At 34.7% G+C, this 21,274-nt stretch overlaps 1 protein-coding gene across 1 annotated transcript in view; it reads right to left on the bottom strand.

Moving 5' to 3' along the window:
- The window catches only part of ATP8A1 (ATPase phospholipid transporting 8A1), a 282,797-nt gene that overhangs the window by 215,972 nt on the left and 45,551 nt on the right, over positions 1-21,274 (bottom strand). Inside the window, 3 exon segments of the mRNA XM_020990843.2 lie at positions 1,892-1,932; positions 13,754-13,799; positions 18,882-18,980. Of these exon segments, the coding sequence (XP_020846502.1) occupies positions 1,892-1,932; positions 13,754-13,799; positions 18,882-18,980 (186 nt within the window).

Here is a 21,274-nt window from a genome sequence, read left to right as displayed (position 1 = left end):
CAATATCATCAATGGAAGAATTTGACAACATAGAAAAATGAAGACAACTTTTGGAAAGCTCTCGTAAGGTTTTATAAGCATGGCGAATTATCTTTTTTTCCAGAATTTTATTAATCTATCAAGCAGCTGAGGGATGGGATTCACACTATGATTGATATTAAAATTAAAGATGAGTAGCAAATGATCTTCCTATGACTTTATTGCTATTTTTTCTAAGTAGGTAGAGTGACATAAAAATGCAACTTGGAGATACATTTTTGAATATGCTTATAGCAAGACACTGATGGAATATTAAAACTTGTGGCTCTCTGATTATTTAAATTACATTAAATAGCAAAATGAATTCACTAGTTGAAATAAAATCTGTGCTTGGCTTTCTTGAAAGAATTATCACCACAATTACTGCTTAAGGAGAAAAAAAAAGTCTGAGATTTCTCAAGATCTTTCTCAATGTAATAATTATCTCAAACTAATAGAAAAGAACAACCACCAGGAGTCTCCAGTGACACAAATAAAAGGTTCTAGGTATTAAATCAAAGCTATGTATTTTTCTCCCATTTTATGAGATAAGTTATTAAGAATTTATGCTTTTCCAAGAACTTCAAATCTCTCTGAGATGACAAAGGGGTTCAAATTCTAGCATAATGCACTAAATTTCCAACCATTCTGCATCTGTTTATCTCTTGAAGTATACTTATTTATTTAGGAATTTACAAATTTCTGTTAAACTATGTAGAAAATACTGAAGAAAATACTCGAGTGGGAAACCCACTTGTATTTACTTATAACTAATATTTTTTCTAAAATATTCAAATGTTAAAGCTCCAGTCAAAAACTTTTAAAGCAACTGCTTTTGCTTGTAATATGTTCTTTTATCCCTTTCCTTTGCTCCTGTGAAAAGGAAGTCAGCTTTATAGCATTAAGTAATTCAGGGATTTTCTTTTTCTTTTCCAACAAAGACAGCGGAATTTAAATTTTAAGAGATGTAAAATGGGAGACATAAAGCTCCATTTCTCATTACCTAACTAAAATTACTAACATAGTCAACGCTCAATAATTTGCAAGCAGTGAGGTAGGCATTAATTCATTCAGAGACGTGGTCCCAAATCAGATGGGGGACACTGGGTTGCAAAAGACTCTGTGGTAAAAACAAAACAAAACAAAAAAACCCACTTCTCTTCTACTGGAAATATTCTTTTTCAGCCCACGAATCAGAGTCCACTGCCTAGGATGCCGTATCAGCTGGGTTCACTCGCTTGGGCCCCACTTAGTCAACTATGGCTCTGATTCATTAAATGCTGAATGATACACCTTAAGAGTAAATTACCTAACTGACTGAAGAGGAGCAATTTATTCCCTAGCAAAGTAGTAGTTATATTTAAAGGGTAGGTATTTTATGAGACTGGGGTTTTTGTAACTTATGCACCTTGAAGCATCATGTACAAACCTGAAACATTTATTAAATAATTTTCCCCTTTATATCAAGTTTAAAACTGCTTCTTTTAGTTGGGCAGTAGAAGGTTAAAATACAAAATATTAAACAAAATATTCATGGTTAAATAAAACCTACAAAAACAGTACTAAAAGTATACTGTAGTGTAAATAGAAACTTAAACATTATTTTTAAAATAATATACATTCTGGCATACTACAGAAGCATTAAACATATATTAGTGTTTGAGTATATATACCACTATATTGAATTCATACACAACTATAATGGTATATGTAGCACAATATTTATATATGGTCACTATTAAGTTCATTCCCTATCAGCAGAATGTTACATAATTTCCTACGTCAGCTAGCTAACGGCATTATGAATAGGACATTATAATAGCACCACCTGAAAGTACTTATTTAATGGAGCAAAATAAAAACTAACACTTACCTTTTCCCAGTGAACAATTTCCCAAGCACCATTTCTCAAAACTGAAAAGAGAAATCACAACATATCTTGATAAGATTTCCTACAATCTAAATACTCACAGGATGGTAATTTTAGATGATTATTTTCTAAAAAATTTTGTAATACAGATCTTAAAAGGTTAAAAATTTTATTTGGAGGACAAATGTATTCAAAAGTAACATAATGAATAGGAAATGGCAGTATACATCAATTTTAGATCTCATATATACCCATGTCTCCATTAGAGTCCTACTCTGCTGTTTTACCACAGTGTGTAACGTATGCTGAGTTCTTGAAACTTATGCTAGACTCAGAGGGATGCAAGCTTTGAAAGATCCTACCAAACAGTAAGGACATCCAGTATAAGCTGGCGGATGGGTTGTATATCTGCTGTTCTTCTAGCTATTTGAAAAGACTCATCACCAAGTTTGCTGTAGGATAATGAATTTGACAGGAGAGGAAGGGTGCAGCTAGGCGGCTCAGTGGATAGACTGCCAGGCCTAGAGTCAGGATGCATCTTCCTGAGTTCAAATCTGGCCACAGACAGCTGTGGCCTGGACATATCACTTAATTTTGTTTGCCTCAGTTTCTTCATCTGTAAAAATGAGTTGGAGAAGAAAATGGCAGACCACTGCCGTATCTTTGCCAAGAAAATCCCAAATGGGGTCACAAACAGTCAGACACAACTGAACAACAACAACACAATGAATTTTTTTGAGCATAGCAACACTCAAAAACTATCTACTAATGCATAGAGATGTGAGAGGGACTATTCAACCAGATAAAATCACAGATCCTTGAATTTTTAAGTTATTAAAGGCCAGTAGTACATAAGAACTAAGAACTAGAGAAAGGAAATGGAAAAATTGTATGGCTACAATTTGAAAGTTACCTCATATAGATGATAAAAAAAATAAGCTAAGTCTAGCCAATCAGTATAACAATAAAAGGAAATGGGATAAAACTACTATATACTATATTAACTACTACTATATACTATAATAACAGTTTAATATATGATTTTATGATAGATTTAGAATCAAAAGGGACTTTAAAAACCATTGAGTCCAATATCTTCATCCTTCCTTCTAGGAAGTGAAGACTAGAGAAGTTAAGTAACCTGGACAAGACCATTCAAGCAATAAATCTTAAGTGCTTTTAAATAAATTGTCCCAAATTCTACCATCACCATATAGCTACAGGTGGTCAAATCTGCATGCTATTAATTAGCAGATAATTAATCATCCAAAAATCAATGAAGATGGCTTCATCGATGGGACAACAACTATTGAAAACACTATACTGAGTTGTAGATGAGTGGTAAGCTGCACAGGGAAAGCCCAATCTTTTAAATATTGAAATGAATATTAAAGAAGACAGGGTGGTATAATCGAAAGAACACTGGCTCTGGAATCAGAGGACCTGGGTTCAAATCTTAGTTCTGACAATTGTCACTTGTGTAATCTTTGGTAAGTCACAACCTCCCAAGGCCTCCATTTCCCGATCTGTAAAAAGGGGCTGGGGGTGGGGACGGGAATAGATGGGTGGGGCTATTGGACAAGATAGTTTCTGGGGTCTCTTCCATGCCTAGATCTACAATTCTATAATTCTAAATATATCCCATGCACTTAAGTACTACCCACTATCCCGCCTCCCTGTAGCTTTCATACTAAAAACAACAGATGCACACATAACATTAAATAGTTTATGTAAAAGACAGATAAACACAATAGTGCAACTAGAACCATTTCTCAGTTTTGTGTTGCACTTCTTTGCTAAGGCCAATTTCAGCATGGAAATATGATGACTAGGTGACATGCCAGGTAGATGAGCTGGTGTGTGATATCATCTTACAGTGTCTTTATAGGAAGCCCTTATAACACAAGGTTACAATATGGGGCAGTGAAAAGAATGGAGTATCTGGAGTCAGAGACCCAACAGGTTTGCCATTTATTATCTGTGTGACTTTGGGAAGTCATTTAACCTCTCTAGGACTCTATTTCCTCATCTTTAAAATGAATGGTCCAGATTAAATGATCACTAAGGTCCCTTCCTGTTCTAGATCTATGAGGCATGAGCCAGAGAACTCCTTGGCTATCTTTTGTGGCTTTGGAACTGAAACTACACTTGCTTGGGTATGGTCACCTTGATGTAGTTTATCAGTGTACAAACAAATGGGGAATAACATGTTATGGCAAACCTCTTAGATGCAACTGCAAGAACCAATAATTCAGTTCTGACAGTACTGCTTCGATTCATAGATGGAAATTTTTTTCTACTCCTGCTTCTCCTCTCTCTTTTCTTCCCCCAAATCTGATCCTGAAGGGTCACTTCCCTCATTCTCTTAGCTCAATCACTGTCTATGATTTGACCTCATTCTCCTATAACCCTTTCTGTTATCATCTCGTACTATCACTCTGTTCATATGGTTCTGTCCACATACAACATTGTCCACTTCCCTCATTACTTCCTATCCATGAAAACATTTCTTTCAATTAAGCAATGAAAAGAAAGTTGAAGGTTCTGCCTACCACAAAATATGTGTCCATATGTCCTATCTCATATGTACATATATTAAAACTGAAATATTAAGATTTAAATTAAGTTGAATTAAAACTGCACTTACTTATCAGACATCCCTGTATATTGTTAAACACACCTATTACATTTTTATTATTGGTCTTAGATTGGGAATGCCTTAACAGCAATGACTAAGTCTTCTTAATTCTAATTTGTTTTTTGAGCTCCAGTAAAGAAAATCACGTAGAAATAATAATAGCTGCCATTTATATAATGCTTTAAGGTTATCAAGTGTTTTTACATATGTTTTTTTCATTTGATCTGATATGTACACAATAAGGCTTTCACAAATGACAGAGATGACATTTCACTCAAGATTCCACACCCACAATTCCCTCCTTATCTCCTCATGCCACAGTGTTTGACATCTTTTAAAAGAATTTGGAGGTGAGTTCAGAGAAATGATAGACTTGATCCTAGGATCAGAAACTAATAAAATAGAAGATAACCCAAGAGAAATGGGAGGCTCTCAGATACAAAACTGACAACAGAATGACCTTGCAGATGAGGAAAAAGCAGAAGTCTCTGATGGGGTTCTAAAACATTTTTGTGTTGTATAATCCATCTATGCATCCCTTCTCAGAATAATCTTTTTAAATACTTACAAAATACATTGGATTATAAAGTAAATCAGTTATATTAACATATAGTTATTTGTTTAAAAACAACAACAACAAAAACAACTTTAGTGACCTCAGGTTAAGAACTCTTACCTTAATAAGAATGATAGAAATACAAAAGGATCTCTAAAATGAGCTCAGATTTTAAAGGTGAACTATAAAAAAAAAGGAGGAATAAATAACTAACGATGACTATGAATGAATGGCAAGTAACAAGGAAGAACAGTGTCAAGAAGATTAGAGCCTTGAAGTTTTTTTGGGGAGAGTGTGGGGTGGAGAAAGCCACTGTCTATGGTGCTTTTTTTTTTTAAGGTATAGATGGTGTAGTGGATAGAGTGCTTGAAGTCAGGAAGACTCATATTCCTGAGATCAAATCTCGCCTCAGACACTTACTAGCTGTGTGACCCTGGGCAAGTCACTTAACTCTGTTTGCCTTAGTTTTCCACATCTGTAAAATGAGCTGGAGAAGAAAATGGCAACTCACTCCAGTATCTCTGCTGAGAAAAGCACCAATAGGCTCATGATGAGTCATACAAGACTGAAAATGACTGACCAACAACAAAGAAGAACAAGGTCAGAGCTTGATGAAGATATTTTAATATTAGCGATAACAGAGAGAAAACAGAACTGCTCATCTCCTACCTTTTCCACCATTTGAATCAAAGTGAATATTCTTCAAAATGGAAAGGGTTCAATGAACAACAAGGAAATAAACACCAGAACTGTTAGAAGAAAACTGAGAGCAGATCTAGCCTATAGGACTTATTGTTCCAGCTGAGCTTATCCTTCATTTTTCATGCCTAGAGGAGTGTGTCAGGAAATGGGCATCAGGCTAATAACAAAGCAAAGGCATTTATTATGCAAAGCATTAAAATAACTGCTGGGGAGACAAAGAAAGGTAAAAATGATCCCTGCCCTCAGCAATCTCACTAAGCACAAACATGAACTATTCAGAATAAAACAGAGATCTTCTCAAAAGGAAGGCACTGTTTCTCATGGCTGACCTAGACTTTAGTATACCATTATACTTGCTGGGACAGGGGCAGGGAATTAGAGTTCCCATGGGCCATGTGTATCCATGCAGAGTAGTTGGAGCCGGCAGACAAAAAAAGGACACTTGTCAAATGTCCATTGGCCCTATGATCATCTTCTCAAAACAGCCAATGAGAAAAGATTTAGAGGCCTGACACCAGGAGGAATAGGGTCACAACTGGGTCAATTCATGAGCATCAAGGAGAACTTTTACTGGGAATAGTACAGGAGAAGCTAACTCAATTCATCAAACACTATGTGTTATAACCTACCTGCTCTATGCAAACCACTGTGTTTAGGTGCTGGGGATATAAGAAAAAAAAAACAAAGTAGTTCCTACTCTCAAAGAGTTTACATTTTACAAATTCATTACTTCAGGTCACTAGGTTTTAATGTTAATCTAGAGCAGTAGGTAGAAGGGACAACCTCCAAGAATGAGAGCTATTCCTTGGAATAGAGAAATATTACATAAAATATACAAATTCAATTTGACAACCAAAGACTAGAGAGGACTGTTCCAGGGAAAGATCTTCTAGAGCTTTAAGAATTATGATCTCCATAATCCCCCCAAATCTCAAAGTTGGAAAGGACCTCAGAGACCATTTAGTCCAATCCACACATATTCAAAAGGGAATCATGTAGCTTTTGCTTGAAAACTTCCAGTGAGGTGGAAGCTGCTTCTCTCTCAAGAAAACCCACTGCTCTTGGACAGTTCTAATTGTTAGGAAGTGTTTGTTTACTTAAGCTTAAATTAGCATCTTTATTTTTATCCATTGCTTCTAATTCCATAATGTGAGACTAAGAACAAGTTTGTCTAATGGCTCTCTCTCAAGTAACAGCTGTTCAAGTACCTAAGGACAACTATTTTGTCTTCATATCCCCAGATCCTGCAACCAATCTTTATATTCAGTATGTACTCTAGGCCTTCAACACTCTGGATGCTCTCCCCCAGACACTGTGCAGCTTATCAATGTCCATCTGAAAATGTGGTTCCCAGAACCAAACAATACTCCAAAAGTGGTCTGACCAAGGCTAAGTATGGGAGGGCTACTACCTTGTCATATTTCACACAATGTACTAGCTTGTCAAGATCTTTTTGAAACTTGACTCTATATGATATGTTAGCTATCCCTGTTAACTTTTTCCACCCAGAAATAAGCATGTTATTTCTTTGCTTTTCTCAAAATTGATAAAAGTATTAAATGGCATCAACCCAAACAAAGAGGCACTCCACTGAGGATCTACTTGCAGTTGACATGAAACCATCAGTGACTACTCTTTGATGAGATTAGGCTCACTAGGTCCTCTTCTAGATATTCACTAACCATCTTTTTAAATAATCTAAAGCAGTGTAATGCCATGGAGCCAATGACTTTATTAAAGAGAGCAAATTATCTCATATGGGAACTAAGTTGGAAAAATGGGAGGGAGATAGAGATAGAAATATCTCTAAGTCCATGAGAGTGACAAGACAGAAGTCCCTGCCCCATACTCCAAGACTAGACTCCAGACAATTGAAGCTGAGGAAAACTGATGGTTAAAATTTGAGTCATAAATTAGCCTTTCCAGTTGAATTCATCAGTTAAACAAGCTATAAATAATCTCTAATCAAGTAGAAGAATTAGCAAAAAAAAATGAGGAATCCAAAAAGAGTACTTAATTTATAAGACCAGCATTCATTTTCAAATCCATTGTAAGCTTATAAAATTCCCCTCAAATTTGTTACTATCTCCCTAGGATAGGGTTCCCAACATCGTGCAAACCCTTAAAATAAATTTTAAAAATAGGGTTATCTTTAGGGAGAAGAGAAAATGGCTGCAAAAAGCTCACAACCTAAATTGGCAAGCAGGAGCAACTCAGAAGGCAGAGGAGACATGCTGGGTGCTAGAATAACCAGTGGGAGATTCTAATGATTAGAATCCTGGGAAGAGCTGGTAGAGGAAAAGTTGTACCATAAGGGGTGGTTTTATTTCTCTTGTCTCAACCAAACTCCCTTTCTCCTCCCACACATTGTTACCCACTAAAATCTTACCAATCTTTAAAAACCAGGTTCAGATAACAACTAGTCAAAGAAGCCTTCTCTCATCCTCCCAGTTTGGCATAATCTCTCCTTCCTCTATATTCTCATAGCCCTTAGCTCATACCTGTCTTATGAAGTTTAACTACAATACCCTATATAAAGAGATATTTGTATAGCTGTCTTACCTTTCTGAAATCTGGACCTGCACCTTATTTATCATTGTATTCCACCAAATGCCCAATAGTGTCATTGACACAAATGGCATTCAATAAATGCTGAGTTGAGCATTCACGGTTGGAAAAATGTGGTAATTAGGGGGGAAAGGTACAATCAGTGCCAAGTATTGTAATTTTGAACCTAAAACTGACTTTGTGATATCCAGGAAACATTGTGATGCTATATGTTTGGGTTTCTCTGAAGTAGAGAGAAGAAAAGACAGTTTATGGATTTTTACTGAACTATCAAGTTTGACCTCAACATCAAAAGGTGAAAAGGGCAAGGGTTATTTGGTTTGGGAAAAAAAAAAGAAAAGAACAAGGTAGCTAATAAAGTAATTGCTATAACCTATACTGAACAGGTATTGTGGTCCTATAAATTGAATGCTGGACTTGGACTCACATAGACCAGAGTTCAAATCATGTTGCTCATGGGCAAGTCACTTAATCTCAGAGTCTCAGTTTCTTTATCTGTAAAAAAGGCATAAAAATAACTTCTAGCTTAAAGGACTATTGTAAATTTAAAACAAGATTATGCATGTAAAGTGTTTTAAAAATCTGAAATTGCTTTATAATGGTGAGTTAAATATCTCTAAATTTCCTTAGGACTTTACTTGGTATTCCCATGACCACATAGTATACAGGTTTAATTTATAGCACAAAAAATGTCTCCCCACAAATAAACACCTTTCCCTCCCTGAGAACTATGTATCCAGGCAATAAATCCAATGTTGTTTCTCCCTTCATTTTCTCAATTTTCTGGCCTGCCACTTAATATTCAGAGATATGAAATTCACAGAGCAACATAAAATTAAGCATCATGGGACCAGTGTTAATTTTTGAAATGTGTTATGTTAAGGTGTTCTATCAGTCTAACTACCTTATTTTACCTCACCTTTTTAAATTATCTTTTGGCTCATTCTCAATAATAAAGGCATAATAATATTGAAGAGGGAAAAGAAAGTTATGACTTTTCAACCATTAAAAGGGCTTTCTTTATTCTTTACAGATATAACTGGAACTAATGAAGCAAATCAAAAAGTATACATCCCCAACCATTCTAATTCATATAAACCTGCGTTCTTCAGTGGCTTATAAACAAAATAATCTAGTATGTGTCTGAAAGTACTCCTTATCTTCTCTTAACTTTTGACTCCCTGAGTCACGGAATACCAACTTTAAGTAGCTCTTAGACAAGTTGGCAGTGGGGTGTCTGGGCAGATGGAGAAACCACAGCCAAACAGGGGGATGGGACAGATAGGTGAGAAGGGGTGTAGCAGGATGAAAACCTCTAGAACTCAGAAGAGACCAAGATCTAGGATCATTTTTTTTTAGAGGTGGCAATATTCTAAAAGAAAAAAAAAACAGAAAGAAAGGAATTTAAGTGAGTCTCCCAGCTTAATGAAAAAAAATTATTTTAAGAAATATTAAGGACTATTAATAGAACAGTTTTATGTAATAAAACAGTTCTATTTGCTTATTTGCAAGTGTAAAAAAATTAATTCAGAAATGTCTTATGAGTCAAGAGAATGGAATGTCTGCCATTTTCCTCCCAATTCTTTGTCTTGTAAGCTTCAGGGAGAATCTTTGCTCTCTTTTTATCTCACTCCATGGTCCTTCAGTAGTCAACAATTCTTTCACCCAAGTTCCATTAAGTGGATCTTGTCCCCAGGGTTAAGCAGACAGAGGCAACTGCTACTTGAGTTTGCAAGTTTGGGCTTCCAAGAGCTCCCAGTCTATAAAAAGGATTACTTTTCAACCTAGGAAAGGAAGGACCTAGAAGTTAATCACTTCATTTCTGATAAATGTGGGTGCATAATGAAACACATATTTTCAAATACAGCCAATGTATTGATGCGTTTTCCTTGAAACATATTATAAAGGCAGGCCACTTTTCGCAGGATGGAGTGGGTAATAACAACATTGTGGGGAAAGGATGGGGCAGGGGGGAGTTGGAAGAGAGACAGAATCAATAAGGCATTAAAAATACACATAAGAAAGAAAAAGCTCAGGTTGTCACATAAACTAGGCAATTTTATTACAATTGTGTTAAACCTAATATGAGTTTGCTCATATCCTCTTTTCCATTCTTTGTATGTTTAAGTGTTTCTGCTTAAAATTGTTAAAAAGCTTGGTCCTCTAAGCATGCAGGGGTTCCAAGGCACTTGTCTAGTCTCACATTAAAGAAGGGACTTTCCTGTGGAATGATATGAACCTCTGTAGTAAGCAGCTTTTCATACCAAGGACAGCTTCCACCACACAGGAAGTATGAGGTGGTGGGTATGTATAGATACTCGTACAATAGGGTGAAGAATATTAGGAAGGGAGCTAAAGTTTTAGACTTCTAAAGTTGCTATTAACCAAGACAGAAGGAAGAGGAAAATGCTTCAATTACCCTAATGCAAATTAGACGATAAAAGTATTTTTTCTCTAATCTGTAAGAGAGTTGATAGTTAATAAAGTATCTTAGAGAAAGATGTCCCTTGGGGGGTAAAATGATCTTACTGATAAGTGTTTTGAAAATGACAAGTTTAATGCTTGACTGTCTATTAAAAAATAATAATACAGTTCCCCTTCCTCTTTTTTGTATACATACTCTAATTTCCAATTCAACAAAGCAAATTGGGCCTTTATTCTGCTCTAGTGGCAACAGATTGCTTTCAAATTAAGCATATTGAGTTATTTAATAGCAAACAGTGTCCTCCTCAAACATTTTTCTCATCTTCCATCAGTTGCCAAATTCCCAAACTCCAAAAAGTGACTAATATGATTAAACTAGGCCTAAAAAAAAGAGATTCTTTTCTCCCAGAATATAAATGCACTGCCTTAGTCTGAAAGTAATAATTCCTCAGATATGAAATTCAAAGCACAATAACCATTGTCTAAAGTTTTTCTATAGCTCTAAGCCTCCCATCCCTCCATTTAGCTCCTGAAACAAGTTTTGTCTACACTACCCATATGTTCTGGTTTGTGCTCGACTAAGCTTCTTTTGGAAACATCAATTTCTGGAGTTAAAAATGATACTGTCAGAATTATGATAAATATACTGCAGATTTTTTTTTCTGGAAAGGAGCAACCCTGTCAATTCAATGAAATGTGGCCCAAGGAAGACAAAAGAAATACTTGTTATTAGCCAAGCAGAAAAATTTTATCTGCAACTGGTAGACAAAAGAAATGCTTTGAGGATGAAAAGCAATGTATATACTTAAGAAATATTAGCAGCTGTAAGTGTCAGAGAAATGGGGCTATTTTTTTCAGTTGACTCTCTGACACCAGTTAGAGCTGTAACAGCAACTGGACGCTTCTCTGAACATGGTAGCCACCTATAAGAAAGACCATGTGTAATACACCATTATCATCATCATAGTTAGTATTTACATTGTGCTTCAAGGTTTTCTTTTTTTTAAGTGAAAATTTTTACAGTTTTTTTCCAGTTATATGCAAAAACAATTTTTAAGATTCATTTTTTTAAAAATTCTGAGTTCCAAATTCTCCTTACAACTTGCCCCACATTGAGAAGGCAAACAATTTGATATGCTTATACATGTGCAGTCATGCAAAAGATATTTCCATATCAGTCATACTGTAAAACAAAACAAGAGAACAAAAAAAAAACCAAGAAAAATAAAGTAAAAAAAAAAAAGGATGTTTCAATCTGCATTCAGACTCTATGAGTTCTTTATCTGGAGGTGGATAGCTTTTTCCACCATATGTTCTTTTGGATCACTGTATTGAGAATAGGTAAGTCATTCACAGTGCTATGCTTTAAGGTTTTTAAAATGCTTTACCATTACTTTCTCAGTTGATCCTCACAAAATAACAACAACAAAAAATTGGGTGCTATTATGGCAGAAAGCAGTTAAGTGATTTCCTAGAGTCACATAGCTAGCAAGTGCCTGAGACTGAATTTGAACTCAGGTCTTCCTGACTCCAGGTCTAGCACACCATTTCATAAAGAAAAACCTGCACAGTCTTCCTGTTTCTGTTTTTTTGTTTTTTCTCACATACAATACTTCATCTTCTGTCTCCATGTCTTTGTGCTGACTATCACGTCTGCCTGGAATACATCCTCTCTTCATCTTTATCTTCACCTTCGTAGAATCCCTAGTTTCCTTCAAAAATCAAGCGCCACCTTCTATATGAGACTTTCCTGAACTGTCTTCCTCAGTTGCTAGAATTTTCCCCCTCCAAATTATTTTGCATGACATATCTATCTCTCTATCTATACACACAGATGCATATGTGCGTATATATTATATGTATATATGTATATATATATATATATATATATATATACACACATATATATATATACACACATATATATATATGTATATATATATATACACATGTGGATACTGTCTCCCTGATAAGGACCTTGAGGATGTTTTTCTTTTATCTCAGTATCTTTAACATCCAGCACCTGGTACATAGGAGTTACTTAATAATGCATATTGATTGGTTCATGCCTTATTAGTAAGTACCAAAGTCAAAGGATGCTTCCTTCAGTTTCCTTCCCATTCATCCTTTTCAGGCCCTAAGTACTCAACACCCTGACTATTAGAATAGCTTCTCTTCCTCCATTCTTGCTCATTCCAATCTATCTTTGTACACCATCATCATTAACCTTCCTTAAACTCCACTTTTTATCATAATGTCAAAAATTTTCAAAGCCTCACCATCACCTAAGAGATCAAGTTCAAAATCCATAAGCCTGACATTCAATAAAACCAGAATTTGGTAAATATTGGTTGGTATGACAAAAAGGGCTTTATTACCCTTTATTATTCTTAGTTGAATTTATTTAAGCAAATATTAAAAATTAATGGATAATGTCAGAGAATCCAACTGCTTCTCTGTGGGAAAAGGTTTCCAAGGGTATTCTGAGATTTAATAAAATCTGGCTTGAACTGTGTTTAATTTCTGAAGAAAATTTTGATAATTGATAGATCATGTGAATAGCTCAAAATTGCCTTTAATGCTCTCCTATCATCTTTTACCTGGCATAACTGAACTTCAAACTACTACTTAGGAACCTTTTTGAAAGAAGCTCTGGGGACCACGATAAAACACACACACATATTTTATGGCATTCAATACTGTCAAAAGAGCTACCAAATTTATGGATGGTACTTAGGATAACACTGCTTTGAGGCATTTAACTATATTAAAAACATTACCTTCCAAATATATTACAATTGTAAATCATTCTAATGTGAATTTTAATGTCATGCTGACAAATACTGAGACTCAGATTCCAGAACTGGAATGAAGGCCTAAGAGATACATAGTCCTTGAAATTGAATTACATTTAATTGGAATCATTTCTTCCCCAAATATGTTAGAAACCTATAAAATGAGAAATAATCATTCTTACCTTGTGTCTGTTTCTTATTCACTGCATTATCAGCCTTGTGCCGTTTCTGAAATATAAAAAACAAAACACATACCATTATTAAAAGTGTAGCACTGTACATAACAAAAAAAAAAGTACTCAAGCCCCAAAAGGCTTAATTTGTTTTTCTCATTCAAATAAGTATTTCTTAACTCCAGCATCTAGGTAAATTAACATGTACACAGACAAGCCACGAGAAGGTGAGTGAATGTGGGCCAGTGGTAGGGAAAACCAAGAATCGACATGCAGGCAAGAATTTCAAAATTGAAAACAAGAAACAATCCACTGTAATATGCTTCTGTATGTTGGAACACGTTCCCATGAAGGTAACCAGAAAGGTGAGAATAATGAAAAACATGCCATAGAGGATCAACTAAAGGAACTGGGCCTATTTAGCCTTGAGAATAGAAGATTTTCAAGGTTAAAGGGAAAGAAGGCAGTGGAGGGGCAAGCCAGCTGCCTTCAAATATTTGCAAGTTGTCATGTGGAAAAAGCAGATGATCCACTTGGCTCCAGAAAATGGGGACAGCACAAATAGGGAGAAGTTAAGGGCAGCCTAATTTTAACTCAATATAAGGAAGGATTTTTTCTAACAATCCAAACAGGCTGAAAATGAAATAGAGACTTGTTTGAATGAGTTCCCCATTGGAAAAAAGATGTTCAAACAACTGTTGAATATGTATTGGATCCATTATGGAGGATGTTCATGATGCAAGGAGGGAATTGACTCAATGACTTCTAAGTCTCTTCCAACTCTAAGTTCCTAAAATATATTTTTCAGTTAAAACAAATATTTGGCCACCAGAAGCGCATTCATTAACATACTTTAACATGTTGACATGTTAAAACTTAGTGGCCTAGGAAAACTTTGAATGAAAAATTATTTTATGCTAGGTGAAAGGTTATCTATATTCTTTGTATAAACAAGCCAATAATAATAAAGATTGTATCATGAGCATTTTTTATGTGTTTCCGTAGGAAATATTGTTCAGCTCTATTGGTCACATACATATTAATTATTTCTTTAGAGAAATTAGTGAAGTGCTACAATTAACTATTATTAAGTACAACAGGACTTTCTAATTATACATAGTTCATACATAACACCTGCCTTTCCCATCCTGTTTCATATTCCCTTAGTTCCAAGCCATTGACAGAAAACCTATGTCCAATAACCTGTATGAAAACTACTTCAGACCTAATCAAAAGAGTGATTTATTGATGGGTGGGAGAGAGTTCGATAGGATATTTATGTAGAAGACAAAGACTATGTAGACTAGATTGGGAAAGGAAAAACAGAGGAAAATACGCGGGTTAGAAAAAAGGGAAGTAGGCACCAAAGTGGCCACTGAAATTTTGATTTTCTATAATTCTACTAGAACAGGTCTTCTTAACTTGCAATCCATGATGTTGGATGGGAAAAATACATCTTTATTTTCACTCTGGTCTAGCTGAAATTTAACATTTTATTTAATTATGAATTTTTTAAAAGTACATAATTCTGCTAAGGGGTCCATAGGCTTCACCAGGCTTCACCAGATGGCCAAAAAGAAGTCCATGACACACACACAAAAAGGCTTAGGAACCACTGTCCTACTAAAAGCATTGCTTAAGAATCCCAAGATCACCATACTGAATCATATAACTTTTAACAGTGCAACAACTGTATATTAAAACTGTGGGAAAGCAGAGTACAATTCTAGTGCAGAAATATTTTGTAATCTAAAGCCTGAAGTCAGATTTAGCTTACCCAACAAAAGACTGAAGCAGATTGGGGCAGTGTGGTGGGGGTCAAAAACCACTTTCAGTTTTTCTGATTATCAAAGAACCATGCACATCAACATATATCTTCTAATTGGAAAATGGGAGGACTTCCCAATGAGAGGATTTTGTAAACTCAGTTCTGCCTGTTGTAGCACAACACACAAAAAGTACTCAACCCAAAAATAGCTTCATCTGTGTGACCTAGGATTAGGAGACATTAACTTGCCTAGAACATAAGAGCACTCACTAGGAGGAGCCTGATGATTAGACAGTATATAGTTATCCTATTTTCAGAGACAACAGTTGACATGCTAACAAGGAGTTTCAAATATCTTAGTGGCAAATGTGGTGATTATAATTCTTATCATGTCCAGACAAAAATGGTTCTCAAGATGAAATGCATTTGTTAAACACATTACAACTTTGAACTACTTTCACATTCAAACTTTTTGCTTCCAATATTATTTATACTGTGAAATTTTTCGAAAGATGACCTTCCCCTCTAAAAAAAGAGAGTATGAAAATATTAGCACTGAATGGGCTTATTATTTGCACATAATAGACCTAGGAATATTTCCAGAATTTTACCACCTATATTTTTAATTTAACTCAATTTTTTAAGAATAAAAATCTATTTTTTCTCTCTCTCACTCTCCCTCATTGGAAAAAAGAAAAAAGAAAAACATAACCTTTGCAGCAAATATTCTTTTTGTTTGTTTGTTTTTGTTTTTGAGAGGCAATTGGGGTTAAGTGACTTGCCCAGAGTCACACAGCTAGTAAGTGTCTGAGACCAGATATGAACTCAGGAAGATGAGTCTTCCTGATTCTAGGAATGACACTCTATCCACCACTCCACCTAGTTGCCTTAGTATGTGTACTAGAACATCTAGCACTCCGTTCGAAAAAGGAAATGAGTAAAAACTAATTAAGTTTTCTGGGTATGGTAAAAAGTAGATTTTTGAACAAGGAGATCTATTTCCACCTTGTTCATAGTGTGTTTTGTGAATTTAACTGAACCTTACCAATAACAGAAAGAATAAAAAGGTTATCTTTTCCCCAAAGTGGAATAAAAAAACTATTAAGTTTGATGGGTTAGGATTTAAGAGTTTTAATTTTTCCTACAGCTTTATCTATTATCCCTAAATCTGACTTTATTCTTGTTATGAGCACATGGTGTACAAATTTGCAGAAAAACTGAAAAAAAAATAACTAGGGATAGCATGTCCTCCTAAAAGATACCAATCTTCTCCAGTAAATAAGCAAACACTGCTCTGATACTATGGGGAAAAACCCATTTTATATTTCTATTGTAGAATAAATTAAGTTTAAGGTTTTTTTTTTCTTAAACTAATTGTTTTGGTGTAATTGCCCTGAAATTCCTTTCTATCCAGCCAATTGCCAACATTTTAGATTGAATAATGCATTACCTTGTGTTAATCTTTGATTAAAATGTTTTTTATGTGTGATATGTGTGTGTGTGTGTGTGTGAATCATTAATTTAGTATGAGTGGTGAAACTTCCTTGTCCATTTAGCACTTATGTTCATCTATTTCTGTTTTCAGCAAATGTATTACAAAAAAGAAGACAAGCCTTCATTGATGAAAATTAACCAATTAAATTCAAATATCTCAACATTTAGCATGATAGGTACTGATTAACATAATGAAGTTTCTTGTGGCCTGATATTTTGAAATATTTTGTTACTCAAACATAGAAATAGAGCATTTTATCACCTTATTTGTTTAAGGAATCAAGAATTACAAGGCTCTGTGGAACGATAATATCCATTAAACTGTCAAACTATTCTACTTCAAATGCTTTTGGTGTACAAATGTGTTGTTACTGCTGTTAGTTTCACTATTACTGTTATTCTTAACAGTAGCACTACGATTAGCCATCATTTTATATTTCCAGAACATTTTCTTCTGGCATTAGATAAGACTTTATACCAAGCCTAATGGTAATATAATTATGTTCAAACTCATTTCTTTACTTTTTATAACTAATTTGTACATGCATGATATTCCTTGAGGAACTTTATGGGTTCCATACTGTCTAATACTGACTACGTATCTACAATATTGAAGGCAATATTCCTCCTTCTAGAGTATATAATTTGATACTGGTTCATGTACATGTTTCATGATACTGTTCCCTTCTCAGGCCAAAGGACATGCAAAATCATAACAACAGAAAGATCAGGAACCTGACTAGGTGGCAGAAATGGATTCTTTAAAAGTAAAAGACTATAAAACAAAAAAGGCTCTGCAGATATGAACTTCAAGTACAAATTAAATGACAGAGTTTTGCACATGAAAGGTAATTCATAAATGGTCCTTGAATTAAATTTGCATGCAATGTGGAGATAAAGTGACATAAGTCCTTCTAGCTAATCAATACCAATCACGTCATTTTCAAACTAGAAGGCCATGTACTTTTCAGAGTGTGTGCATACACATACATACATACATTCCCAAACCTTCTAGATGTCTGAGACCAATACTGATGATTTAAAATTTCAGTTGACCTATTAAAATTCATGAGAACAAACTGAATGGAGATTCTATGGCTCATCTCAGTCCTCCGAATGATTGCCCAGTTTGGTCTCACAGAAAAATATGAATTCTCTCCTAGAAAAATAATGTCAATAGTAAAACAACTCAAGGAATGGCTTACTGAATAGACAATGTCTCATCTTGTTGTCTCAGAGCCTGATGAAAGCCGAATGACTGGAAATCAATTCAGTCAGGCAAAAAAAAAAATACCAAGAGAACATGACAAATTGAATCTTGGTTGCTTCAAGTAAGATGGCTAAAATAAGGTTTAAAAAGAAGAAAAATACCTCTAACCTTGACATTGACTCCTTTCCATTGCTTCATAAGCAGTTGCAAAAATAGCAAACTGACTTTTTAAAAAGGAAGAAAAAGAAAACTTAGAACTACTGAAATGAAAGAAAAAGGGCCAAAGAAACTTAAGGAAGAAAAAGACAGTTTGAAAGAAATGAGAAGGAAAAAAATTGACCAGAGATATTTAATAGGAAGGTAACTTAAAAGTTTTTGGCTCCATTGATATAATATAATGCCTGGATATTGAATTCTCTAAGGTCAATCACTGCATTTTATTTATTGGGTTATTTCTCTGCCAGATTATAAAAACCATAGTTGGATACTGCAACATTCTATAATATTAATTCTGTAATGATACTTTTATGTCATATATTTTTAATACAGCCAGGCATTTCAAACATTCTGTGGCAAAGTGTTATATAACAATACAACTTTCTTTCAAGACTACAATATAAAATTACAATTCAGTTGTACATTTGTTTAGAAAAACATTGACTTACAATATCTTCAATGATCTCCTTGATAGCTGCTACTGCTAAGATAAATAAGAGAGGAACCAGCGTTGTATAGCGACCTGTTGGTGACACATCAGGTATTTGCTATTTAAAAAGAAGAGGAAAAAAAAAGTAATGAGAACCAGTTTTAATTTTGTAATATTTTCCTAACAGAACTTCATAGTAGGTCTTATGTTAGAGAACATCAATGTGCCCCATTTTCAAATACTTCGGCCAGTTGTCTCAATTTGTTCAAACTAACAAATAGATGAAGGAGCTTATTAACAGGCTTTGTGGAGAAGCACAGTGCTTGGCACTTGAAGGGCACTTAATAAATGCTTGTTTATGGAAGACCTAATTAGTTGTCTATGTGCTAACATGTAGGACAATTACCACCCCAAAATACTACTCATCTCTTCTCTCAACATCTCACTAGCCCTTAGCAGGAATCAATCCAACTCAAGAATTGCTGACTAAAATTCCCTATGAAAATCAGGTGAAAGGGTATCTAGTCACACAACACCAACATAATGAATTACTAAGCAAGATTATAAATGAAATGGAATCACATGTGGCAGAACTCTGAAACAAAAATTTTGAAAATTCACGTCTCTAATTCCAAGCCTGAGAGTGAAATGTAATCCTATTCTTTACTAACACTTTATTTCTTTGGTGTAGAAGATGGGCTAAAAAGGCTAAGGCAGTTTTTTCAAAATGAAGAGAAATCAACTGGTATCAGAGATCATAAAAGTCACTTTTAAATGAAAAGAACCAGTATACCAAAAATATATAACCTCTATCTCTTGGGTCCTATTGCACTTGAAATAATTTAATGAGAATGACCTGAATTATTCTGTGAATATCACTGCCATGAAAAGATTCTTGCATCTTTTCCTATGCTTGATCATCTATCATCAATTTGACAAATGACTACATACATGATTCAAGTTTTAACCTTTAGTAATTTCAATTGTTAAGTTCTCTAAAAGTCCAATTTTATGTTTAAAATATTTGGCACCTGCCCCATACACTTTAACACTTAATATTATCAGATTTCAACCCAAGTGAACAGTACATTTCAGACTCATTACCACATATATAATTTTCAGAAAAGAACAGAATTTAACATATCCTAAAATTCAGGGGTGGGGAACCTGTGGCTTCTAGGTCCTTGGGTGTGGCTTTTTGACTGAGTCCAAGTTTTACAGAAAAATCTTTTTATTAAGGTGATTTGTTCTGTGAAGTTTGCATTCAGTCAAAGGGCCACACTTGAGGACCTAGAGGGCCACATGTGGCCTTGAGGCCAAAGGTTCCCCACCCCTGCAGATCAATGCCTTAAGCATTAATGTTGCGAGTAAATGAAGCAACCTGGCATAGTGAACAGAAAACCGGCCAACTTTGGGAGTCAGGAACTTCTGCCTCTGACACATAACTATGTATGCCAAGGCAAATCTCTTAACTTTTCTGTATTCAGGGAATTCTTTACCACTACAAATTGCAGAAGAATCACAGATCTGCATTAGTAAACACATTTTTGCAACAAGAGAACCTTTATACTATTGAAACCACTAGTTCAGTTAAAATATGCTTACACATACACACACACACACACACACACACACAATCAGTAATGTTCCCTAATAAATGCTATTATATTATTCAGTCAAAAATTGAATATTTTAATAGCGCTCACTATATATGTATATGTGTATATATACACATATACATATACATACATATATACATATACATATATATGTGTGTGTGTGTATATATATATATATATATATATATATATATATATATATATGTAAAATCACAGAATGGTCTAAAAACACTTAAACATCAATCATACTCATAACATCCTAAAGACATTTAAATCTATGAGCACAAGTCCTGAATAGTTAAGAAATGTATATGTTTCAGTTACTGCCATAAAATTATTAACACAAAACTGTAGTCCAGAGAGAACGAACATGTGAGAAGAAAACACTCATCAGAAGCTATGAAAACCCTAGGGCTTAGGGAGCTGATAATTACACCAGTGAAAATCAAGCATTAACCAAGGCTCTCTAAGGAGTATTTCAGAAAAGTACATCATCTCACAATCCTCCATAAACAAAACCTAAGGGAGCAGAAGAGGAAGGTTTGGGCTTGCTGTTTCAATCTGGTAACAGGATGCAAACAGCTGGATTCAAACTGTGAGACATTCTTCTAGGCAAGGACTTATCCAAGCTTGACAGCCAATGGTGGTTAAGAGCTATTACCTATGGCAAGATAGTAAGAGAGCAAGATATCTTGAAATAACACTTTAAGAATCTTTCCCCACAATGTTCTCATAAAGATAACAGTGGAGACTGCAATCACATTTTAAATGGGTGCAGAAAACCAAATTAGTT

Source organism: Phascolarctos cinereus, unplaced genomic scaffold (assembly GCF_003287225.1).
Source record: "Phascolarctos cinereus isolate Bilbo 61053 unplaced genomic scaffold, phaCin_HiC Scaffold_9;HRSCAF=440, whole genome shotgun sequence".
Taxonomy (NCBI): Eukaryota; Metazoa; Chordata; class Mammalia; order Diprotodontia; family Phascolarctidae; genus Phascolarctos; species Phascolarctos cinereus.
The sequence above is the reverse complement of the archived record's forward strand: the minus strand, read 5'-3'. Positions and strand labels throughout refer to the sequence as shown.